Below are 20,232 nucleotides of genomic sequence, written 5' to 3' on the forward strand. Positions count from 1 at the left end.
TGGAGATGAAAAATGGGTCCTCTATGATAATCCAAAACACAAAAGGCAGTGGCTCTCTCTGAAAGAATTGCCACAAAGTACTGCAAAGCCAAGTTTACATCCCAAAATGGCACTTTTGTGTGTTTGGTGGAGTATTTGCGAAATTGTTCATTTTGAAGTGCTAAAACCTGGACAAACTGTGAATGCAGACCTTTACTGTGAACAATTGGATTGAGTAAATCAATCTTTAATTAAAAAGTGTCCAGCGACTGTCAACAGAAAAGCTGTTAATTAATCATCGAAGACAAGTTTGTTCAAAAGGGACCACCATTTATTTTGTATTTCAGACTTTACACACACACATATATATATATAGTCTGGAATACAAAATAAATGGTGGTCCCTTTTGGACAGACTTGTCTTTGATGATTAATAATAATCTTGCCATCGGATGGAAAAAATCAACAAAAAGAAAAGCTGTTATTCAGCAACATGATAATGCAAGATTGCACTGTGCAAGATGAAACCTGGAAAAAATTAATGAATTGGGGTGGGAGGTACAGTACAGTACTACCTCACCTACCATACTCACCTGATGTTGCACCATCAGATTTCCATTTATTCTGATCACTACAGCACTTTCTATGTGACAAAAAATTTGAAAATTTGGATAATATCCAAAATGCTGCCTCCAGATATTTTGCTCAAAAACCAATTGATTTTTATCGATTCGGCATTGAAAATTTGCACACTAGATGGCAAAATGTTGTTGATAATGAGGGTGATTAAACATTATTGATTAAAAATAAAAACAAGTTAAAAATTTGTGTCAATTTAATGTAAAAAAAACGACATTACTTTCTAGTCCCCCTAATACATAAAGTTAACCATGAACTAGCCAATATAACAAACTTGTCTGCTACAACATTAAAGTGAGTTTATATGATCATTGTAGGTTCAATCATTTACTATTGTGAGAACCTGGGCTATTTTGTAACATTTAATATTTCGAACAACCCTTTGCTTCCGCCATCTCGTTTATGTTTGTCTTGCATTCACTCTGAAGGCAATATAGGTCAGTCAGGCAATATTTTAAAAATTCACCAAAAATCAAATTATCATTATATTCATATGAAAAAAATTACCTACATTTATTAATATCTTTCGTTTTAAATACAATATATTTTATTAGAAAAATTTATAAGAAAAAAATTGCCAATAAAAATAAAATAAAATGTCAGAACTGAACAGCCTAACTTGAGTATTTATAACACATTGACCTATTATAGCTAAATTAACTTATTATAGCATAAATGAACTTATTATAGTGATATTATTTCATAAATATGCTATAAATGAAAAAAAATTATCAGAAAATAAATAAATCAAGAAAAAAAAAGCATTAATTAAAATTTTTTTAGTCAACAAAATGCCACCTGGAGAAAAATATACAAAACAGATGATAGACAAGATGGTGCTGTCAAGTGCTGACATCTGCTGTTGATTAATTTTATAAAAATCGATTTTTACTAGGGCAATGACGAATTGTTACCCTCGTAGTTTTGCTTAACGACAGAAGTAACGATGGATCGGTACTTTCAGAAGCAAAGAATTAAATTAAACAAAATAAAATATGACAAATCTCAGAAAGAATCTGAATTCAATTTTGCTTTACAAAAGTTACAATTTATTGCATTACAGTTAACAAATACTGATAAATGAATTTGTAAAGAATAAAATTTTTGATAAAACTTACCACTAGTTTTTTATCACCAATCTGCCAATCATGAAGCAATCGAATGGCTCGAAGTCCAGATTCTGGGTCACCATATTCACAAAACCCAAAGGCTATAAAAATTAATAGTAATTAAATAATCTTAAAATCATAAATAAGGAAATAATTTACTATTTTAATATGTCATTCAAACTCTGAATACATATATTTAAAAAAACTATATATTGATGTTAAGTAAAATTTAATTATATTAAAATTCATTAGTAATACTTTCCAAATACTTTTGACAGAATTACAACTGCCATCCTCAGACAAAAATTCAAAAAAGGAACAGTATTTTACTAATTTAAAATTGTTTAAAATGAACATATTTGAATTAAAAATGAAATAAAAGCAAAACAAACCATTACCATTTATGATGCATAAAATAGTTGAAAATAACTACTAAGACTGCCATTACTGTGTATAGCAAATACATGTGAAACTAACAGCACCAAAAAAATTTAAGTACTATCCATCTCTAATGTGTTATGTTAGCATTGTAAAACAAACAAAAGCTGAGAATGCTATTATCAGAGTATGTATAACAGAGTGACATTCAATGTTCCAGGATTAAATGACTTATTGTCCTGTATAATATGTTATATGGGTTAATATTCATAAAATGTGTTTCTAACTTTTTGGCTATTTTGCCATTATGCCACACTTACAGTTCATATAATGCAAAACTTATCCCTGTGTTCACTGTATTTAAAGTTTCAATACAAATAATAACTTTTGATTATTAGTATAAAGTAGTTGCATGTCAACACAATCAAATTCAGAGTTTAAAACTGTCCATCCTAACTGGCAGATCAGCAACCTAGAAGTAGCACCAATATGGTGAGTGCTAGTATTCAAAGAGTTGTTTTTAAAGTAATTTTATATCCTCTGACTTTTCTAATAAGTGTGAGAGCCTGGATGAGATGGAAATTTTAATTAACCACAACAAAATATATCAAATTAATTAAAAATAATGCTTAAATTTCTCATATTATATAAAGAAAAAATTTTCCCAACCCTTATCACCAGTAACTTTCATCCAAAATCCATNTACAGCCTTGATAAGAAAATTTTCTTTAAATTAAAGAACAGCTTTTGTCACAAAATACATAAATGTACTGAAATAATGCTTAAATTTCTCATATTATATAAAGAAAAAATTTTCCCAACCCTTATCACCAGTAACTTTCATCCAAAATCCATCTATTGGTCAAAAACCTTAACATTGCCTAAAAAGGGCATCAAATCAAGGGGGAGAACCCCTGAAATAAAAGACGAACATTGAAACTGACACAGGGAGTTCACTGATCTCCTCCTTTTCATGTGAGTGTTCCATAGCCAATTCCTTCAACCGCTGTTCACCACAGACACCTTAGCAACAATCATTTGATAGTGAACTGTACCATCAAGGAGCCTAACTCTATCCAACCTAGCTGAAACCTCTCCACTCCATCATCAGGACATTTTGTGACCTCAAGACTTTGATCAAGGACTGTTCAAGGTATTTAGCATCACATGTAATAATGTAAGCTCTCTCTCTCTTGGCTAGGAACTCCTAGGAAGGCTATAAGAGGACTCTCTGTTATCCTATGTATATGTGTAAATAGTTTACATAAACAAACAGGTCATTTCTTTATAATTGAGTAGCAGTGTGCACTTCTTTCTGCATGTTCTCTCTCAGACATCCAACTTCCCAAATCCAACCACTCGTGCAAAACTGAAACCGCAGCCAACTAAGTTTCTGTGTCTGCCTTAAAAGACACAGTGGTGTAGCTTCTGAGTACAAATTCACTGAGTACGGCATTAATAAACTTCTTTAGTATTCACACAAGTACTTTCGACGTGTGTATAACCGTCGTCTTCAGGCGAAAAGAACAAGTTTTTAAGAAAACGAACGTGCAGGATGTTCCAAAAGAACATAATCTTTAAATTCAAACAAGCGTCCGAAAATTCCGTTTCGAACATGCGAATAATTTTTGATATTTCGAATCTTTATATTTTACGATGTTAGCGGCGCACGCGTGGAGATGCTACCGCGTTGGCGATACGATGTTGGGCGCATTTCGTTTTTTAGGCGCCGATACAAGGCAATCCACACCCCGGGTAGATCGAGGGTGGGAACATTGCATGCTTCTGAAGTGGCGTGAGAAGCGCTTCCCAGATGAACACAAGTCTTCAATTGTTGCAGCATTTAATTATTGCCGTTTTGGGCCATAACGGGTTGTATCCTTGCTCGAGAACTTTTTTAGCGAGCTCTGTAGAGCATCTTCCTTTAGCTATGTCTTCCTGATGCTCAGCAAGGCGGGAGGCGAGCATTCTTGTTGTTGCTCCTATATATCTTGTAACATCGCACGTTGCCGGATTTTCTAGGTGTATCGTATAAACCCCTGACTTTTCTAAAGTGGTTAGCCTGTCCCGATCGTTGCAGATACATCTGCGTAAGTTTGGTAGGGGGGTTATGGGTAGTATGAAATTATACCGCCGAAATATGCGGCTGATGCGTATAGAAGTTGGTCCAAGATACGGCAATGGAGACTGGATTATGGATGCTTTTTCTTTTCTGTACAACGTGGTACATGGGTATAGGGCCTCTTTTACTTTACGGAGCACATGTTCATATTTACCATACGTAAACCCTGCAAGAGATACCGCTGTTCTGATGATGTCTAATTCGATTTTTGTTGCTAGTTGCGTCGACGGAAGTAGTAATGCCCTTCTAATAAGTGCAGCGATGGCGGCATTAACGTACCGCGACGGTTGAAGAGCATCTGCTGGGATAGTATACGGTAACAGGTTGGACTTGTGATGAATAGAAAATTGCGGCCCCTCAACCGACTTTTTTATAGATAGGTCCAGGAACGCTATTGAATCCTCATGCTCCCTCTCCCAAGTGAAACTGATAGTAGGGTATATGCTTGACAGTTGCTGCACAAACTTGATAAATTCCTCCTCTGTATCCTCCCATACTATTAGGATATCATCAACATAACGTAAGTATAGAGCCGGATACTTGATGGTAAGGGGAGAGTTGAAAATTCTACGCTCGATTTCTCTCATAATGAGCTCGGCCAAGACTGCAGATAGCGGGGAGCCCATAGGAACTCCTTGTTTCTGCAAGTAGATGTTCTTGTTGAAGAGGAAATAATTGTGCTCAGTGATGAAAGACAGCGCACATCACGTATGTCTAGCACTTGCTGTACACTAAAACCCTATTAGCAAGCATGACGGCTTCGAAAACTGGCACAGAAGGATATAAGGACACCACATCCAATTTGTAGAAATTGTAGCAGTCTTCATGTGTACCTCTCACACTGGAAGCAATGGTGGACTTGGCAGCTATAGATGACTGGGTAACATATGGCGATTCTGGAAGAAGTTCACGCAAGAACTTTGCAAGCGCCTTTTCAAGTAGGAAGTAAGTAGGATGTGATCTCGTTTACTAGTGGACGTAACGGCCAGTTTGCTTTGTGTGTTTTCGGTTGAAAAAATAGCCTAGGGCATGCTACGTTGGTGGGAGGATCAAGGCACCCAGTTAGAGTCGAAGCTACTCCCGGCAAAGCTATTATTTTCTTTGTCCTTCGCAGTACTGTTGGTGTTGGATCATCATTTATCCTCTGTGACTGTGATTGCAATAGGGACTCATTGGCTCTAAAGATGAAATCGTCCTCCTTGCACAAAACAAATTTGAATTTGTTTTGTGCAAGGAGAACGATTGTTTGAATTTAAAGATTATGTTCTTTTGGAACATCCTGCACGTTTGTTTTCTTAAAAACTTGTTCTTTTCGCCTGAAGACGACGGTTATACACACGTCGAAAGTACTTGTGTGAATACTAAAGAAGTTTATTAACGCCATACTCAGTGAATTTGTACTCAGACGCTAGACAAATATTGGCGTGAGTTTTTAAATTTATTTTTAATGACACAGTGGTGTCAGTCCTGATACAGGCATCACTGGTCTGGTGCTGACCCTTTAGTCATGGAAGTGTTAAGGATAGCTATCATTGGCCAAAATTCTATGTATGTTTGGCTGCACCTAACAAGGAAGGTATAATTATTAAATAAAAAGAACTAAAAAGATAAGTTAATGCTAATAAAAATATATTGTAGTAAGGTACAGAGATACCTAAATCTCCCAGCTTTTTTCCAATCATGAAGAGATAGAAACAATAATCTTAATACCTTAAGAAATTTATATTTTACTAGTGTATAATCTGCAAGATGACATACGTTAACTCTAAAGCTACCTATTGTTGTGAGGTGAGATAAAAATAGGCTCCACAGATTTAAGCAGTGATCATAGCATTTTTGTATGTGATAGATTGAAAATAGGATTCACATACAGTAGATTGTCGTTTATCCGAAAGCCAGTCAACCGAAAGCGTTCCAGTCGGCAAATTTAAATTTCCGCTAGTGCTGTGGTGCTGCAACCTACGTCTTGGGCTACTCCAATATTTTTTTTTTGGTGTGTGTGTTTTAGCTGGCAGCACTGACACTTTTGTGTGGTGTTTTTCTGAGGACTGTGTGTCATGCTGAATCGAATGTTTTTGATACTAGATTAACTTCTAAAGTATAATATATTTTTTGTTTTTATATTTTTCAATATATTTATTTTGTTTGTGCAAAATAAAGGAATAATTTTTAACAATACAATAGCCACGATTATTATTATAAAAATTTTTGTTAGGCTTAACATCGATGAAAATTCAATACAAAGCAACATGCAACGGAGAAAAGTTTCAACATGGGATAGGTTAATATATTTTTTCATACATAATCTGTTATCTGAACAACCCCAGTCCCCAATTGATTCAAATAAACAATGCTCTACTGTATTATTTAGGGTCCATGTTAAATTTATGATAAAATGCATGCAAAGGAAAGAACTGAATCGTATTTATGTACATTTAAATGTAATATATATATATTTATATTTTACATTTAAATGTACATAAATACAATATATATCATCTTGTTCAACTGTCAATTTGAACAAGAAGACAACAAGATGGAGGGAAAGACATCTATAAAGAGTAATAACTCCTCATACATAACTATAGAAGATAATAAATGGTTACAGAAGCTAACAATATTCTAGACCAGGGGTGTCCAATCTTTTTGTTTCTCTGAGCTGCATTGGAAGAAGTCAGAGTTTTGGGCCACAAGTATATATAATATATACTTGTGGCCAAATATACAAGTATATTTAAAGACTAACATGTATAGATTATAATAATAAATGTTAAAACTTTATCACAAAAAATGATATTTTAAAAAATTACTTCTACAGACACTTTCAATTTTTACTTAGAAATAGATAAATTCATTTATTAACTTGTTTATCTAAAAGAGAAAAATGAAAATTTATTTGAAAAACACAAATATATGCTTTATTTGGGTCTGTAATGAATAAAAAGTGACAAAGCACCATTTTAAAGTGCATTTTTAATATATTTTTAAATAATATGTAGCCAAAAAAGTAGCTTAAGCACCAAATGATAATTTTTACGTCAAAAAAAAAACTTAGCCACATCTGGCGCAATATAGCCAAATCTTGCAACGGTGTAAGAAATACTAAATAAAGCTGGAGTTGTGACTCAATGGGTTATAGACCCAAATGTGGGAAAAGGAGAGAAAAGGCAAAAGATGATGAAGTGAGAAAGGTTGGAAATTTAAGTGTCTATATTTTCATAACAGAAGATCTATTTAACCTTTCTCACTACTTTTTATCTTTTGTCTTTTCTCTTCTTTCCCCAAATTTGGGTCTATAATTTTTTGAGTCACAACTCCAGCTTTATTTAGTAATCCTTTCTCATTCACACATCTCCAAGTATTTGAAAATATTTCCTTTCCACTCAAAATAAAATATGAATAAAGGTTCACGACTTTGTGATACTTTTTTTGAGTTTATGCCATTGAAATAAATAAATAATAATAAATTAAAACATTTGTCAGTTTTGTTTACACATTTATTGGGCCACATTGGAACTTGCCTTGGGCTGTGGGTTGGACACCCCTGTTCTAGATCAATGTTTCCAATCTGTGTGTCACAAGAGTGTTTAAGATAAGTCATGGAAATATAAATTACTTTTTAAAATTCTGAATAAGCTGTTTTAAAAATTTCATTTAGCTTTCAATTTTTTTACTTCTGGCTGACCAAAGGGAGAAGGAGTTATTCACTAAAATGCTGATTGTTGCAAAATTTGTGGTATCCCACACACTCAACAAACAGTGAGTGCATCTACGTGTACGCCAATGTAACATCTGATTCCTTGGAGATTCTGTAAATATTGTGATTTACCGGCTTGAAGACTGATACTAGCTCTTTATGCATTGATTCAAATAAGGCTTTTTATTTTTATAGCATATTTGTAAAATTGTGCATTTTTGTCTTGGTATATATAACTCCCATATTGTCAAAATTAAAAACAAAAAAAATAATCATTAATAATTTATTTTAAATATTTTTGTTTTAAAAATTACAATGTGTCACAGGAATCTTATTAAATTTAAAGTGTGTTGATAATCCAAAAAGCTTGGGAAACACTAGACTATTTTAATTATTAATTGTGCTAATACGACAAAGGGAGTCTATGGAAACTCCTTGTTTCTGAAGATAAAAGTGGTTGTTGAAACTGTAGTAGTATTGTTTGTGATCAAAAGTAAAGCTTCCTATGTATGTATGTATGTATGATCTGTTGAATATTAAAACCCTTCTCAAGTAAAAGGGCATTGACCAACATAACAGTCTCAAAAGCAGGGAGATGGATGGATATAACAAAATGACAATCAATTTTATAACCCATAAAAGAATGGAAACACTAGATGAATTTTTAAAATAATTTTTCAGAAAAAACTGTAAGACCATTGTCACCACAAAAAAAAATTGTTTTTGATGCTAAAAAGTTTGTTAAACAGCATCCCACGCTACAAGTAAGTCATCTTTGAAATTGGTGATTACTTTAATTTTATATATATTAATCGATATATTACATCAAATTTATAATTGTATGTGCTATTTATAATGAGATGGCATGTGCTTATATTAAAGCATTCTTTTAATTTAAAACATTCTTACATTAATTTATCAGTTAAGTTTTGTGTAGAAAATTTTACAATAGGCCTATTTAATTAGTTGTATGATTTAATATGAACTTTCCAAATTACACAGTAATATTTTCAGGGAAATTTTGGGCCCTAAGAATATTCTGCACCCATGAAGAGAAACAAAAAAAAAAGCAATTTTTATTCACTTAGCAACACTGATTCACATTACAAAAGCAAAAATGCACCAGAAACAATGTCACAATATAGTATTTACTCTGCTTTTTGAATCTTCTGATTATTTGCTGTCAGTGTGAACTAACCTTAAGTGAATATATAATTAAATTTTCACATTTTTTAAATAATTGCTTTAAATTTTAGATTAAATTTTAACTAAATATTCTTAAAAACAAATATTTTTAAAATTAAAATTAGAATAAAAGTATAAATATATTTTGATGATTATATTCAAAAAATATTTTTAGAATACAGTGGGTGATCGGTTAACGAACATAATCTGTTCCAAGACTTTGTTCGCTATCCGAATTGTTCGTTAACTGATTATCGATTTACCATAGGTTTTAATGGAAATTTGATTAATTCGTTCTGGAGACCCCCTAAAAATAGAAAATATATACTTTCTTACTACGTTTATTCATATGTAATAATAAAAATACATATATACATGGTCTTGCATTTTTATTAGTCATGTTTTTTCCATTTGTGGGGGTTAAAGAATCTGTCCAATGTCGATTGCTTTTCTGTCTTCATGATTTTTCAGAAGTAATTAATAGCATTGTAATTGTAGAGATCCCTAGGCCTATTAACCTCAACCTGGTTTGGATGCCATTTTAAGACTGGTGTTCTGACATCCTCCCACTTCTTCGAAAGATCTTTAATAGCAGATATCGGCATAAATCCGTATTTTCAGAAGAAAACGTAAAAGAATTGTTTCTGTCAGAAATATAAAAGGCTGGAATTACAAGGGAGAGTTTCAAAGTTCAGGGGAATACTATCCGATCAGTATATACTGGGTAGAACGTTGATGTCAATGTCTCCCAAGTTCCGAAAAGTTTCAAATTGTTGCCTGAAGACAAAGGAAGACCAATTGGTATTTGTTATTTTACATCGCTTCTTCTTGCGTTTGTTCAGTGAAGTGTTCGTTATCCAATCATAAAAATCTTTCGCGAAAGTGTTTGTTATCCGATCACCCACTGTATAAAAATTATATTCAGCAATTTTTTTCCAGCAGATGTTTTGTAGATTTCAGTTTCCTATTAACATAAAAACTGTGTTTTCAAAATTTATATTATTAATGTTAAAAATTTTACTTTTACTTCACAGAATGTTTAAGTTTATCAGAATCACAGTTAATCAAACTGCTAAATTCTAAACTAGTTTAAGTCTGTTCTGTAAACTTTTAACAAATAGTTGTCAATATTTTAAATAAAAGTCATTGTAAAGAATTTTTTATTAGCCCAAACTAATTATTATCAATAATTTACTTTCAAAAACAGTTATTCATATTAAAAGCAACTATGTGATTGTGTTTATATTTTTGCAATTTTTATCTCTCAGTTTTAATGTCACAGTTAAATGTGATTATGTGATGGTATTATTAAAAAGACAAATCTTTACTGCTTGTGAAAAAATCTTTTTGTAATGAATCATACATTGCAAATTATTCAAGCCATCAATAGCAAACCAGATCCCTCCAAATATATATTAAATTAAACAAACATATCATTTAAATTTTTACATCAATAAATGATATAGTATCCAAAGAATTCATACTACTCATACTTTACTACCAACAAATAAGAATTCAAAAGTTATTTATTTATTAAAATGGAAACTTATCTATCTTAGTACTAAAATATTATCTATATATTTAAAATTGCTTATCCTGACTGACTGACTCATTCACGGACTGATTCATCATTGCCCAGAACAAACCGCTGGACCTAGAGAGGTGAAATTTGGTACACAGTTAGGGTACGTCATGAAAACACACACTAAGAAGGGATTTTTCGAAATTCCCAAGTGGGGGAGAGAAGGAGAGCATTAAGGGTTAACCGGAAAAACGACTTCTACTGCACTATTTTAGATGCGATTTTTTGTTTTTATCTGCGTTTTAGTAGGGTAAGCAATGGCAATGCACACTAAGAAGGGATTTTTAGAAATTTCCCTGCGGGGGGTGAGGGAGAGCATTAAGGCTTAACCGGAAGAACGGCTTCTACTGTACTATTTTAGATGCGATTTTCTGTTTTTATCTGCATTTTAGTAAGGTAAGCGATGGCAATGCACACTAAGAAGGGATTTTTAGAAATTTCCCTGGGGGGGAGCATTAAGTCTTAACGGAAAACGGCTTCTACTGTACTATTTTAGATACGATATTGTGTCTTCAACTACGTTTAGTCTTCATTGAGTACTTAGGTATATTAAATTGATAACATTTCAGACATTGTTATAAATATTTTTATCTATTTTGATTTTAATTAAAAATGTTTGATCCGTTTTAAATTCGAATTTGTTATTGCATATTGGTTCAATTATAGAACGATTGTAAACGTTCCAGAAAATTGATCAAATTGAAGATAGTTTGTTTGATTCTTGGCAATTCTCTTCAGCGGTAGGTGTTATATGACAATTACTATGGTTATTGAAATATTGAATGTAAATGGGGTTTGCTTGCAAAACCTCCGCAGACGAAGTCGCAGGTAACAGCTAGTTATTTAATATTTTTGATTAAATCAAACAAATAAAACATCAAATAATAAATTCATTGCATTTCATTATATAAATTAATACCATTATTTTTTTAACAAATTTTAACCATCAGGAATAATATTTCATTTAAGTATTTTAATAATATCAGTATTAGTTATTAGTGATGAGACAAATAATCAAAATTGGTATCAGAAAAGTCGGACATTTTCCAGGTATCAGAGTAGACAAAATCTCATCACAATTTCAGATTCTTAAAAATGATTCTTCCACATTTTATAAGAAAATTAAAATATAAAAAATTTTTAATCTTCAACTGAAATGGATAATCCATTTCAATTGAAAATTTTTTAAATTACAATATTTACAATTTAACGTTACACTATCTGGAACCTGTGACCAGTGCTCTACGTGTATATATAGTATATCACTTGACAAACGTTTTTGAGTGATCTGTTCACTCTTCCTCAGGTCGACTGAAAATTCCCTGGTCGGAGTGTATATTATTCCTACAACGCTGGCCGGCTAGCCACCTGCGTTAATCGGAAGGAAGAGCTAACCCTGTCTCTGGCCTGGCAATCGCTGTTAGACGCCAACCCACTGTTTCCTACCCAACCACACGACTGCGCATGCCAGAAACAGCCCACCCAGTCGGAACCGACACCCAATCCAAACGAATAATATACACTACAACCGGGGAATTTTCAGTCGACCTGAGGAAGAGCGAACAGATCGCTCAAAAACGTTTGTCAAGCGATATACTATATATACACGTAGAGCTCTGGTCACAGGTTCCAGATAGTGTAACGTTAATTTCACCTCAGTGCTGAAAGTAGAGCAGTTCCTATGTTCACAATTTAATTAAGTATTAGCTTATTGGAAGCTTTCACATCAACAAAGAAGAGAACATGCAACACTCCATACACAAGATGACGTCTGTCATAGTGAACTTTTCTTTCATGTAGTTAGAGCAATGACAGATTGCACTTGGTCAGTACTAACTGTCCCCATTTTAGAGGATATAGGGTGGCATTAGGGTTGCCATCTGGCTGACACTAAGCCTGTTTGACCAGCAATCCGTATTTTGTATCTGTATAAATATATATTAAAAATAAATTGTTCCATCACCACCACACACAAACAACGTAAATTTAAAAATGAATTTGATTTATAATTTAAAAATTTCAAAATAACTTTTAAATGGTTTTTAAAAACATTCATTTAATTTTCAATTCATTTAATTTTATTTTTAGTTTTGATTTCAGTGTAAAAGCCAGAAATTTAATTATTATTTTTTAATAATTTTTATTTATTTAATTTTGCTTGCATTTTTTGAACACTTAATTACAATTTTTTAATTAATTGCAACTCTTTCTTTTGCAAAATAACTATATAAGTTATTTTAGTGTTGTTTTGCACAAAAGATAATGACATTTAGATTTATTTTAATTTTTTAGTAATTTCATTAATTTTTGCTTCATAAATTTGCCCACTTTAAAAAAATTTTAATTATAAGCGAGTTAACATTGATTGAACTATCAGGCTATCTAATTTCAAGTAGAGGCTGATGGTCAGCAAAGCAGTTTAAAATGTAAACAAAATTATATTTTAATTAAAAAAATATTATATAGAATTTTAAATATTTAGTATGTTTACTTATAATGATAAAAGGACTCTCTCATTATAATTATAAAAGTTTTTGTTGTGATTCATAGATGATGCTGTAATATGTTAAATATTCAAATGCAAATAGTGTGATTATAAGTAAATATACTTGTTTGCGCTAAGTTTAATGCTGTTTTGAGTTTTAAAAATAATTTTTCGAGACAAGTCAGTCTAGATGTTCGAGGCTCAAGTGAGTGAATGAATTCAAAATTCGTTAACTCGTGATGATATTTGTTTGGCTCATTGCATTATTTGCTGAATTTCATTTCGTATTAAATATGATGGAGTTAAATCATTTACAAGACATGCTCATTGCAAGAAGCGTGAAAAAGTACATCTTCTCATTTACCTCCCCCTTGGTCATTGCATCAGCCAATAAAGCATTTTCCAAGATGGCAATCCTACATGACGTGATGCGATAGTTCGTTGAGTAAAAGAAAATTATCTGTAATTTATTTGACGGTGATGTTGCAATATTAACTATATCAGAAATAATATTACAAATTTATTTTGTAGTGCACAATAAAATCATGCATATCCACAATATAAATAAAGAATTTTCATATTTCTTTTGAAAGATTGATTCTGGGTTTCCCAATCATTTTCCATTCTTAAGCTTGATGTTTATTAATTAATGAATGTACAGTGCTCATAATGTAAATCATTAATTTTTCTAAACTAATATAAACTTTATGAAGTATTAAAAAAAATCAGAATCAGGAGAAATTTTATCATCATCCCATCACTATTAGTTATATACTTAATAAAATTTACCTGAAGAAGCTGACGTATAAGACTATCAGAAGCTCTTTCTGTTATATTTCCAACAAAAACAGTTACTGGAGGTCCTTTTGGTTCTTGTGGCTGAAGTTCAGGCTAAAAATTTAAATTATTATTATTTTATATAAATTTTAAAAAATTACAGTAGAACCTCGATTATCCGGACTAATTGGGGATGAAGGTAGTCCGGATAAGGAAAAATCCGGATAATCGAAACAANTAGATGATGCTGTAATATGTTAAATATTCAAATGCAAATAGTGTGATTATAAGTAAATATACTTGTTTGCGCTAAGTTTAATGCTGTTTTGAGTTTTAAAAATAATTTTTCGAGACAAGTCAGTCTAGATGTTCGAGGCTCAAGTGAGTGAATGAATTCAAAATTCGTTAACTCGTGATGATATTTGTTTGGCTCATTGCATTATTTGCTGAATTTCATTTCGTATTAAATATGATGGAGTTAAATCATTTACAAGACATGCTCATTGCAAGAAGCGTGAAAAAGTACATCTTCTCATTTACCTCCCCCTTGGTCATTGCATCAGCCAATAAAGCATTTTCCAAGATGGCAATCCTACATGACGTGATGCGATAGTTCGTTGAGTAAAAGAAAATTATCTGTAATTTATTTGACGGTGATGTTGCAATATTAACTATATCAGAAATAATATTACAAATTTATTTTGTAGTGCACAATAAAATCATGCATATCCACAATATAAATAAAGAATTTTCATATTTCTTTTGAAAGATTGATTCTGGGTTTCCCAATCATTTTCCATTCTTAAGCTTGATGTTTATTAATTAATGAATGTACAGTGCTCATAATGTAAATCATTAATTTTTCTAAACTAATATAAACTTTATGAAGTATTAAAAAAAATCAGAATCAGGAGAAATTTTATCATCATCCCATCACTATTAGTTATATACTTAATAAAATTTACCTGAAGAAGCTGACGTATAAGACTATCAGAAGCTCTTTCTGTTATATTTCCAACAAAAACAGTTACTGGAGGTCCTTTTGGTTCTTGTGGCTGAAGTTCAGGCTAAAAATTTAAATTATTATTATTTTATATAAATTTTAAAAAATTACAGTAGAACCTCGATTATCCGGACTAATTGGGGATGAAGGTAGTCCGGATAAGGAAAAATCCGGATAATCGAAAAAATACTTTAATTTGTCCTTTAATGATAATACAACACGTTTTCTTTTCGATGACATATCGGTAATATTAAAAGTTAATGCTATATTTAAATCGTAATCAAATTTTCAAGAAATAAACGTTCGTATTGAATTTAGACTACTACTAACCAACGCTAACAGACTACCTACTGTTTAAAAGGCTCTCTGGTGGCGCAAAAAGACGGATTTCATAAAATAAAAAGCAGTTGAAACTGCATTTTTATGAATAAAAATTTGACAAATTATTTATCGTTTTATGACGAGTAAAATTTTTTCGTCGCGTTCATGGCTTTTAAGTAATGCATAAACCTTCGAGGCGCGAGGCATAGGCGGTGGCCCATGTCGTCCATGCCTTACGCCGCCCTTGGTCATAGAAATGATGTAATTTGAATATAAGTTATTTATAAATACGTATGTCAAGGGATATTTTTATTACTACGTAAAATATATTTAAGAGTTTACGACCACTGTGCTGGGTGAGACGTTGTTGAAACAAAAAAAGTTATGCATTCCATCACGTACATAAACAGTGTCGTAATTCGCCAAGTGCAAATAAGCAAATTCGTAAAATTTTTGTTTATTTTGAACAATTCGGATAATCGAAAATCCGGATAATGGAGGTCCGGATAATGGAGGTTTTACTGTATTATAAAAATACTATTTGCATGAATTTATTTTTGTTTGTGAATAGTTTTCCATTTTTGAATTTTAGTTTGTCATTAGTTTCTCTAAGTACAGATCTTACTCTTTTAAATATATCATAAAATAAAATATTACAATAAATTTGTCATAATTTTTACTAAGAACAATTTTTAATGCATTTATTAGATTCATGATTATATAATTTTATCATATTTCGTAATCCAAATGAATATAGACCATAAAATCTCCTTAATTTAGTATTCCATTTAATTTTTTATTAAAAAAATTCATGTTTATTTTTTCTATCTATTAATTTAACAACCAATAATTAAACTTTAAAATATTCAAAAGACAAGTGGAAAACCAGTCATTATATTTATATTGTGTCGCACATGTACAATAAATAAGTGTGAGAGAGAAAGTGTGTGGTATCATATATGTACAGACACACACAAACTTAAATTTAAATAGCAGAAAAATTTTAAATGTATTTTAAAACCAAAAATATTCTGTAAGCATATAGTCTGAATATTCCTTATTTTAGTTGAAAAGGTTCATGAAAGGAGGAGAAATTGACATTTTTGTTAATATTAAATATTAATATGGAAAAGTAAGGAAACAGTCTCTCTTTGAGGCTTACAGCCTAAGTATTTCATTGCCTTGTCATGGAAGAAGGTAAATGACTCTTCTTTGGCACCTGGAAGACAGAAAATGGGGTAACTGCACTTGCCTCCTTTTACTATGCCATAACACAAAGGTGAGTATAACTGATGGAGAGTTAAGTGGATATGTCACCTTCTTCTATGCCTTTACTTCCAGCAATGTGTTAGAAAATGAGTGCTGCCATCTTCCAGTATTAGTATTGCCTTTTTCAAAGATGATGCAGTGCATGCAAGACACATGTGACACATGAAAGTAATTAGTAGCATAATTGAATGGGCATTCCCAAGCTTATGTTGAATTCGTTGCTTAGTGTGAACAGCATTGTCTCAAAATGCAAACAATGACTATATATATATATTGTTATATATCAACACACTTACTAAAACACCTTTTCTTGCAGCCGACGGAGAAATTTACCTCATAATGAAGGAGTTTTAACGATGGAATATAATGCGTCGTTGAATAATATTTTCCGACGCATCGGAAAGGCCCAGAACAAAAGAATCATATATAAAAGAACCCGCACCACGTACCAACTACTGCGATCTGATAAAGATTTAGTGGACAGAAGAACACTCCCCGGGGTATATAAAATTCCAGTTACGGACTCAAGGCGACGAAGTAAATTAATATATGTAGGGGCAACAGGAAGAAGTATCAAAGACAGGTTAGCAGAACATCAAGCAAATATAAGAAAAAAACAACCTTGCACTGCGCTAGCCACCTACGTTCTAGCGGACCAGCAAGACGTCAATGTTGAATGGGACCAAGCAAGACTAATGCAGATAGTTCGAGACAGGAGACACCGACATTACGCGGAAGCCTGGCAGATTTGTAAGGCAAAGCATAAAGGCCTTGCAGTCAACTTCCGGGAATCGACTAAAATATCGGCAGCATGGTCCTCTAGCTTAATATAAAATTAATAATTGAAGAAAGTAGTTAATATGTATCTCAAGTTATATTTTTTGAACGATGTAGGGAGATGGCATCTTTAAGTATTTATATTTAGATAGTTATGTAATCTTTTTATATTTCCGGTTACACTGACGTCATGTACAACGGATTATAAGCGAGTTCGAAAGATTTGAAAAAACAGTTATTCGTACTAAGCGTTCGATTTACGATTGTGGTGTTTATTTTGTTACTTAGTTAATTTTATTTTCTTGAGAAAGGTCTTTTAACAAGACCGAAAACGTTTGAAAGTTGTTATAATAAAGAAAAACAGTTATTCGTACTAAGCGTTCGATTTACGATTGTGGTGTTTATTTTGTTACTTAGTTAATTTTATTTTCTTGAGAAAGGTCTTTTAACAAGACCGAAAACGTTTGAAAGTTGTTATAATAAAGCGTCAACTGCAAGAAAAGGTGTTTTAGTAAGTGTGTTGATATTACAATATGCAGTCTAGAAAGAATTATATTGTTATATATATATTAAAAAAAATGTTATCAGTGTTCAGTGATTATAGATATAGAGAGACATCATAAAAGAAATAATTTGTAAAGATTTAATCTTCAGATTTTAATAAAAAAACTGGACATTAGATATATTATATAATAATGAAAAAAAATGAAGTAAGATATTATATATATATAATTAAGAATCTAACTTCTATACAGCAACAAAATCATCCATTCTTCATACGTGATGGTTTTTACTTTTTTCTAATTTTTATTAAAATGTAGTCATTATTTCTTATATAATAAATTTTATCTTACTTCATTTTTTTTCATTATTATATAATATATCTAATGTCCAGTTTTTTTATTAAAATCTGAAGATTAAATCTTTACAAATTATTTCTTTTATGATGTCTCTCTATATCTATAATCACTGTAACACTGATAACATTTTTTTTAATTAAAACTACTTTATATAAACCTTTAAAAATTATTCACTTTCACAGGTATTATTTTTTATTTAAATTCCAATTCACATTTAAATATAGTCATTAGTTACATTTTAAATTAGTTTTATTTTTAATTTTAGTAAAATGTACATACAGGAATTAATTCATGTCTGTGATATATTATTTACTTGAAAAATAACGTAAAGTTCAATTCTACACTTGGTGATAAGCTATTTATGTCACAATAATGACTCACAGCTTGAAATTAAGCCAATAGTTAGTATTCATTATTGTGAAGTAACATTCACTTCTTACAGGATAATATTACTAGATGGCTATCATGTAGGAAATTTGAATTCAAACAACATGTAAAAAATGGCTCATAAACTTAGTCTTTGTCATGTATGCAACACAATAATTACACTTTTAGTTCTAAACTAAAGAAAAGACATCAAAGAAATAATTCTGCCATTGCTTTAAAATGTGCAAAAATATAAATTAAAATAAATACAGTCGACCCCCTATAACACGGGTTCCTATAGTTCGGATTCCTATATCATACAAAAAAAATTGCGACAGTATTCATACAAACATGCTAAAAAAACTCCTATAATTCAGTAAAATGTCATCGCCAACTCGTGTGGCAACAGGATTAATCGAATTTAGACCAATAGTGGATATTGCACAAACAGTTAAGTTTAAACTAGCAGCGGACCTACTAAAAACCTTTTATAATTTAACGTCCATAAAAATTATATTTATATTAATGACGTCTCCAAAGTTCAGAGAATTTTTCGCAAAAAAGTAATTTATCAGGAAGCACGCGAGCACCATTCGATGACAAGCTCCATGGCAAAAACAAGCTTAAGCAATGGCGTAGTCGAACGGTGCACGCTTGGTAAGTAATCCTACAATTTTTTGTTTATAGCATATTTTATATGGATTATTCCCAAAAAATTATACGTATTTTGGAAATGTTGAGTTGAATTAGTCTAGAATCGATTAATTTTATGGAAGAAACCTTTCAAACAGCTGTAGTGCCGGACTGTGATTGGCTGGACTCCTAGAAGCTTGATTCATAAAACTCGGAACGTATCTACTGTGTTATAGGGGCGTTGACTGTAATTACTTCTTTTTTAGTTATCAATAGAATGCCTGAACTATTACCAAAATTAATTTTAATATGATTAAATTCAAATATGTTTGAAAATGCAACTTAAAATCTGCACAAATGTAAATATTAGATTTTTTAAAATAGTCATAAAAAATTTTTTTGAAACAATGGATTTTGTGTTTTTGTTATATAGTAAAAGCTCTATATTTGGAGGATTATGTTCTTTCATTTAATTCTCTCCTTAACTATTGTTTGATTATTTTAGTTAATCCTTCCACAAAAAAAGTAAATTTTAGCTTCACAAATATGAAAAATAGTTGAAAAACCCAACTCCAAATATGCAAAATGAATGAATATGGAGATTCTACTGTATCAGAAAAGATAAATTAAGAAAGTTAACAAAATGCATTTTATCATTTTTTTCTAATCAGCTTTAACATTACTAATTATAACTTAAATTATAAAAGTTATATGTTTGAGGTTTTGTAGTTTCCCCCATAAATCAAATTGGTAAATATAGCTAATCTTGGTAATTCGAATAAAACATATAAGAATAAACTAAAAATTAACAGCATACAAGCAAAAAATATTATGGTATTTATATTTCACATTTCTGAATTTAGACCTAAAATTTGAATAAACAGGTCTTACTCTTTTATAAGGTACTGCTGGCATTGGATGCTTTTTTATAGGTGATTTTTGATGAACAGCCATAGACATGGAAGGTGGAACAGTCATTGCTACAGGTGCCATCATCTTTAAAAAATTTAATTTTACATTTATTAATTTAATTCAAACATAGTTGCAAATA

General features: G+C 31.2%; 1 protein-coding gene across 1 annotated transcript in view; it reads right to left on the minus strand.

The window, feature by feature from the left end:
* LOC111631410 (RNA-binding protein 25-like) overlaps positions 1-20,175 on the minus strand; it is a 96,272-nt gene extending 76,097 nt beyond the window's left edge. The window contains exons 1-5 of the mRNA XM_023375646.1: positions 20,073-20,175; positions 14,852-15,019; positions 13,965-14,066; positions 13,491-13,635; positions 1,736-1,827 (exon numbers count right to left, since the gene is read on the minus strand). Of these exons, the coding sequence (XP_023231414.1) occupies positions 1,736-1,827; positions 13,491-13,635; positions 13,965-14,066; positions 14,852-15,019; positions 20,073-20,174 (609 nt within the window). The 5' untranslated portion in view covers position 20,175. The remainder of the gene's footprint in view (positions 1-1,735; positions 1,828-13,490; positions 13,636-13,964; positions 14,067-14,851; positions 15,020-20,072) is intronic.
* Between the last annotated feature and the right edge of the window lie 57 nt (positions 20,176-20,232).

This window comes from Centruroides sculpturatus, unplaced genomic scaffold (assembly GCF_000671375.1).
Source record: "Centruroides sculpturatus isolate CEXI.00-Female unplaced genomic scaffold, Cexi_2.0 scaffold526, whole genome shotgun sequence".
In the NCBI taxonomy this organism is placed as follows: Eukaryota; Metazoa; Arthropoda; class Arachnida; order Scorpiones; family Buthidae; genus Centruroides; species Centruroides sculpturatus.